This window comes from Heteronotia binoei, chromosome 7, assembly GCF_032191835.1.
Source record: "Heteronotia binoei isolate CCM8104 ecotype False Entrance Well chromosome 7, APGP_CSIRO_Hbin_v1, whole genome shotgun sequence".
Taxonomy (NCBI): Eukaryota; Metazoa; Chordata; class Lepidosauria; order Squamata; family Gekkonidae; genus Heteronotia; species Heteronotia binoei.
Window position 1 is genome coordinate 74,085,895 of NC_083229.1, and position 6,872 is coordinate 74,092,766.

General features: G+C 44.8%; 1 protein-coding gene across 1 annotated transcript; it reads right to left on the minus strand.

The window, feature by feature from the left end:
* Window positions 1-348: 348 nt before the first annotated feature.
* On the minus strand, window positions 349-2,788 carry LOC132574741 (cation channel sperm-associated auxiliary subunit delta-like). Its single transcript, XM_060242975.1, has one exon. The coding sequence runs from the start codon at window positions 2,728-2,730 to the stop codon at window positions 349-351; it is 2,382 nt and encodes a 793-aa protein (XP_060098958.1). The 5' UTR covers window positions 2,731-2,788.
* Between the last annotated feature and the right edge of the window lie 4,084 nt (window positions 2,789-6,872).

The following is a 6,872-nucleotide window of genomic DNA, read 5'->3' on the forward strand; positions in this document are numbered from 1 at the left end:
AAGTAAAAAAGGAGGACATCCAGAATTTTATTTCTAGAGACCTACATCAGTTGAAAATTTAGTTGTAAGTAATTCACATGAGTTTCTCAGAATATGTGATTTCAGAATAACAATAATAGTTTTAATTTTAGGTAACAATGTCCCAATTTTTACAACAAATACTAAAGTAGATAAATAATTAAAGGCAGAAGGGGGGAAAATCAAGGCAGTTATTTTTGCCATCTTCTGTGTAATATCTTGCATTTGTTTGAAAACAATGCTACCCTTACAGATTAGTTCCTAACAGATTTTTCCCCCTTCAGTGCTTAGTTTAATTGAACATGGCATTTCCAGTCTCAAATATTATCTCTAAAGTAATTTTGTTTTTGCATTTCCATGCAAATGCAGTAATTTAGGAAAAAAATATCCCATCAAAATAGAACCCAATATGAGAATCAGAACACCAATCAGCATACCTGCAACATTTATCTGAGATTTTGGGAAGGCACCATGCACATAGACACTGAAAATGGTTGATAGTTCACAGTAACTATATATTGTGTCTACAACAATAACTTTGAAGACATATATGCCATTATACTGTGAAAATACTATCCTGTTCTTTTCATTGAGATTTAGAATCTGATATTTTGTAGATGGCGATTCGAATGGTCGTGTAAGACTAGGCACCTTGCAGCTCTCATAGTTTGTTCTGGACCATGCAGTATGTGGGTCTGGATGAAGTTGCCATTCAAACATAGTGCTCCAGTTTTGAGGCTGAGAGATACATTTTGCTTCTGATGCAGTCAAGAGATAATCGTAATTATGCATTCCATTTGTTTCAAACAATATGAAGTCTGCAGAAACATATTCCACAAATTTATCATTTTCCCACAGTTCAAGAGTTGGAAGCCATGGGTTATCATAATACAAGAGGATTGGACATCCAAGGCGTTCATAAGAATAAGTAGCATTGAGGTCCTCCTGATCTAGGTGTTGTCTCCCAAGGAATCTTGGATCATATACATCCCTCTTAATTATGTAACTGAAATTATCCTGCAGATTTGTTTCATTAAAGAGTCCTTTGTTGCACACTGTTACATTTTTAAAAGGCCTTATATGTTTAGTAGGTGGACAGTCTATTGCAATTAGAGCTGTCAATGGATGCATGTCAATGCAGAATATGCCTTTGTTATAGATATCCACAGTGAGGGTAGACATTCCAGGTAAGGCAGCCTCATCATGAAACTCAGTCTCAGCCATGCCTGAACTATGTTGTTGTAACAATATAATCTGCAAGCTATATTTAATGTTCCCATCATAGGTGAAGCCATCCTGCACAAGCCGTGCTCGAAATCCCAATGCATGAGGATTGCTCACAGTCACATATGGGAAAGCCCCAGTGCCTGGCTTGGGCACAAAAGTGACATTAAAATGAAGCTGCTTCTTCATGTCGATATAATACATTTTATTATGGAAATCACCACTTAAAATCTCGACAGGACATGGAGGCAGGTGTGGCTGCACATTCATGAGCCTGTTCTGTAAGTTGATGATACATTTGTGAAAATTATAAAATACAGATTCATTGCTAGGGACAGGGCTTAAGATAGTTAGCATTCCAGCTTTATCAAACATCAACACATCACAACGTGTGGAAATCTCACTACTGTTTCTGTCACCAATTAGCACCATTTTTGAAAAAACTATATCCAGGCTTCCATAGAAAAGCTTCTGGTTCTTGGTGAGGGCTACAATCTCATTGCTGGTGGCAGCCACGTTGCAAACCCCTTGGTTATGCAAAGGGAGGTCTATATCTGGATAGTCTTCTGTAGGGAAAACGGTAATGTTTTCTGTAGTCAGTCCATTGTTAGAAGATAATAAAAATATATTTTTGGTCCAAAGAATTATAAAACCTCTCAGACCAGGGGGCACTGTAATAATAAGTTCTTCATTCTTATCTATGTCAAAGGATGTTCCTTTGTGACTGTAAAGATTATATAGGAGGTTGTATATGAAGTGAGCAGTTGTCATGTTAGCCTCAGTTTTACTGACAAGTATTCCAAGTCGTGATAAGGAAACAAAATTGTAGACATTAACCAGCGTGCCCTCAAGGAATGGACTCATGGGTAAAGACTGAAATGTGTTGCCTCCATCTTCTGAGTAGAAAATGTGGCTATCAAGGATTGAATTGTCTTCATCATATGCCAAAACAAAACTACTGATGTCATCACATTTAGGATCAGTTGGAGCATAGCAGCATATACTGTTTGTGATCTCAGTAACTGGGCTATTGATTCCTTTTGATTGTTTCCATGACCAAAATGGCTCATAAAAATAAATAAAGACTTTCGCATTTATTGCCAATACAATGTGACTTTCCTGCACAAACGCTGCAGCACTGACCAAGGCAGGTGCTGTAGCTAAGGTTGTTGGAATCGTCATGGGCAGAAGGCTACTCTCAAATCCATCAAAACTGAGAAAAACCTTTTCACCAAGGTACATGGCTGGAGAAATGCCACTAAGAAAACTATTTCCACATGGGTGTTGTAACACAATAGGTTCTTTACCCCTGTAACGGAGCTGCACTCCTTCCACTACTATCTGTGAATGGAAGCTTTGGCTTGAATAAACCAGTCGTTCACGGCTGCATGGCCAGGAACCATTATTCACCCCAGCCAAACACAGCAACAGCCTCACTAATATAGCCAGGTAGGTGCCAGACTTCCATAGTGCTGTGGATTGAATCATTCCCTTTGGCCAGTAATAATAGGTGGATAGATTAAAGTACTTGAAGCTGTGGCATCTTTCAAAATTCTCCTCTCAACTGTTGTTCTGGCAGCAGATTCCGAGGCAGTTAGCTGTGTTAAAAGCAAGATGGGGGAAGGGTATGAATGTAGTATATGTATGACACCCTGGTTGTGTTTGCGAGGGCAGTTTACTGTCCATTTGCTTCCTAGGTCCAATGACAGTAGGAAGTTTTGGGCTTTGATTTCCGGGGTCCTGCAGGGGAAACCTCACTCTATAATAACAATTTCTTCCCAAGCCTGGCACTCATATTTTTAAAATCTTTTTGGAAACGATGGGGCAAATTTCCCCATTTCCCTTGAAACTGACATCAGTGAACATCCTGAGTGGCCACCTGTGTCCCCGGAGGACATAATTACCCTGATTTTGCAACTTAAGCCCAAAAAGGCCCCTGGCCCTGACGCAGTCATTCCAGAGCTATTGAAGTTCCAACCTGACTGGTGGGCTCCGCCTCCTGGCTGCCCTGTTTACAATGATAAACAGCACCGGAATAATGCCCAGGATGTGGACCAATGCAATCATTGTCCCCATCCACAAAAAGGGTAATCCTTCATTACCTGAGAACTATCAGCCGATTAGCCTCCTATCAGTTGTCGGTAAGCTTTATGCCAAACATCTCCTAGTGAAACTAGAAAGCTGGCTGACAACAAATAACATTTTAGGCCCAGAACAAATAGGGTTTCGCCATGGCAAATCCACCCTTGACCACTGTGTCGTTTTATCGCACCTAGTTTCTAAATACAGTGGGAAACCTGGCAACAAACTCTTCGCTGCCTTTTTAGATCTTAAGGTGGCGTTTGACTCAGTTCCTAGAGAGTTGCTTTGGGTTAAATTGGCCAGGATGAACATGGATCCCAGATTGCTTACCTTGATTAAAAAATTGTATACACGTACCAGCTGTCAAGTTAAGTACAATCTTCAGGGAAATCTAACTCCAGAAATTCCAATTTGTAAGGGTGTGAAACAGGGCTGTATCCTTGCCCCAGCACTTTTTAATCTTTTTTTAAACGATCTAGCCCCTGTTTTATATGCAATTGATGGGCATGCCCCCCAAATTGCTCACCGTCATGTTCCCATCCTTCTGTATGCGGATGATGCCATCTTGCTGTCATGTTCCCAAATTGGATTGAGGCATTTATTGTACCAGGTTATGACCTATCTCAATAATAACGAGTTAACCCTGAATTATGGGAAAACAAAGATCTTAGTTTTCTCTAAATCCTGGAAGCAACAACTATGGTCAGTCCAGGGTAACCCTATTGAACAGGTCAAAACTACCAAATATTTGGGGATTAATTTTTCCTACAATGGGAGCTGGGCAGCCCATCGTAAGTGCGCTCTAACAGTGGCAAGAACTAGTGCCTTGGCTATTGCCTGTTTTTTCTATCTTAAAGGGAACCGATTTGTCCCCATGGCCCTAAGAGCTTTTAACGCAAAATCTAGCCCCCAACTCTTATATGGTGCTCCTATATGGATCAGTGCCTTCGATTACACTACTGAAGGCCTGCAATCCTTCTTTTTGAGGAAAATACTGGGATTACCCAATTGTGTTCCTTATGCTGCAATTTGCATGGAAACTGGACTGTTGCTGCTGGAAACTCGCGCCTGGCTTGTGACTTTTAAGTTTTGGCTGCGCCTTTTATTCAACTCTGATCAGAACTCTTTCACCTTTTTGATGCTGATGGACCATCATGCATCCCAATGGTTGACTCTGATCCAAAAGAAAATCACATCCATAGGAATTTCCTTGGATGCATTTTACCTATCTTCTGCTCCTGTGGTATTTCAAGCCATCAAATGCAGATTACTAGACATCCAGTCGCAACGTCTAACTGAGGCAGCTTGGAAAACTTGCTTCCCAAGCTATCTGGGTTTATCCCAGACCCCCGGACTATTAGCTCCCTATTAACTCTCCTTAACTGACCCTCACCAAAGAAGAACATTCATGCTGGCTAGATTTAATGCACTACCTTCGGCCATTCTCTCTGGAAGATACCACAGAATCCCCCACAATCTTAGACGATGCCCTTGTAGCCAAGGAGTCATCGAAACGGTCCCTCATGTTCTTCTGGACTGTCCTTTCTATAGCAGTCCACGAGTAAAATACCTAGATGCTCTGCTCTCTGACCATCAAGGCCTTTCTGACAATGCCAAGGCCCGCTTTTTACTTCACGGGAATCACAACTTTGTTACTACTCATGTTGCTTGCTTTTTACAGGTTGCGATCCATGTGCTTCCTACTGCTCCAGGATTGAAAGCCAATTAGCATGGCTAACAAGAAAGGCACTGGAGGATAAATGACCAAAGGTCTGGTTGTTTTGGGGGCCTATGAAAATGGGCAGGTCATGTGATTTGTTTTCAAACTCTGTTTGGGTTGGTTCTGAGTAGTGTGTGTTTGGAGGTGGAAGGGATTTTTTTTTTCATTTCAGTGCTTGTTGCTGACCAGAAACAAATTCTCCTTGACCAGTTTTGCACTCACCTTATGCTGCTCTCACGTTTGTCTTCTCAGCACAGCTAACTTCTGATTTTCCACTAACTGCGCTGGGGCTGCAGCAAGGATCAGCGTTTTCACGCAGCAAATGGAAACTGCTAAAATCAGGTGCCTGCAGCCCTCAGCGCAGCGGCTGGGCTGCAGAGGCGCGCGTTTGCCTCCCCGGACAGGGAGAGACAGAGGGCGCCCATTTAGGTGCGCAGGCTGGAAGGCGAGGTCTGGCTGATTGACAGCCAGACCTGCGCTCCTCTCAGTCTGCGTCGGGCGCTGCTTTGGCTGGGGACGTTTTGGAGGCTCGTGGTCGGCGAAGGCTCCTTGGTCGGCTGAGACGCTGTGCGTAGGCTTTGTGGTCGGCTGGCTGTTTCTTCGGCCGGGCAGGCTTGCGTCGGGAGGATTTTCGTCGTGATCTGCATCTTGGCTGAGTCCTTCTGTTTTTTGGAGGGGGGTGGTCAAACATGGGATTTTAGAGCGTTGGGGGGTTGTGCTGGTGGACGGCGGGCTGATATTGTGTTGGTGGTGGAATCCCAAGGGTGGGATCTGCTTGGAGGGCATTTGGGGGGTGTTTCCCTGGGTGCCTGAAGTGTGCAGTCCATTCCATGTGGTATAGCCCCGTGGTGCAGTATGTTAGGGCTGCAGTACTGCAGTCCTAGCTCTGCTCACAACCTGAGTTGAATCCCCGGCAGAAGCTGGGTTTTTTAGGTAGCCAGCTCGAGGTTGACTCAGCCTTCCATTCTTTTGCTGGCTGGGGGGCTGGTTTGTGGCCTTTTAGGCAGCCCCTTTAGGGTGTGGCCTGGTGGTACCGTTAGAGCTTGCCAGGCGGGCATTGTGGTCCTTATTTTCTGCCCGGTAACAGGGCGGGCCGCCATCTTGGGTCTATTCAATTGAAGGGGCGGCGGCAGCCATTTTAGGCAGCATTTTGCCCAGCAACAGGTCCGTCAGCCATCTTGGGCTTATTCAGCAGTGGGGGTGGCGGCGGCCATTTTAAGTTGCGGTTTTGCCCAGTAACAGGGCTGTCGGCCATTTTAGGCTCCAATTTGCCCGGTAACAAGGCATCGGCCATTTTGGGGCTCATCCATTAGAAGGGTTTGTGTAAAGTTCTTAAGAGTTTTTGTGTTGTCATCATGGCTGGTGGTAAGGGGTCTGGGAAGTCTAAAGGCAAGAAGCCGGCGCCCAAGGCACCTAGGGCACCGCCTAAGAGACCTCCTCCTCCTGCATCTTTGTCTGATGAGGAGGGTGATGGGGTGGTGGAGGCTAGTATTATGAGCAGACTGAGGGCGCTGGAGCAAGCGTCTGGTCTGCCTTGTCCTGGGGGGCTAGACGGTCCTGGGACATCCAGAAGGGGTCGCCAAGCTAATATTTTAACTAGGCTTTCTCTCCTTGAGGGCAGGTCTGCTGGTGCATCTATGGATGCTGGGTCCAGTGGGGCGGATGCGGCAGCAGCTGCTGGAATGTTTGATCTGGGGACGGCAGTTGTTCCTTCTGGATGGGCTGGTAAGTTGAACGGAAATTTACAGGTGGGTAGTGGTCAGGCTTGGCCATGGGGTCCTTGTGGCCCCACCTTTTGGCTGGACAAGGGTGCCCCTCGTCTAGTTCA

Excerpts from the sequence above, each read along its gene's own strand:
- LOC132574741 (XM_060242975.1), bottom strand. The coding sequence starts at position 2,730 with ATGATTCAATCCACAGCACTATGGAAGTCTGGCACCTACCTGGCTATA.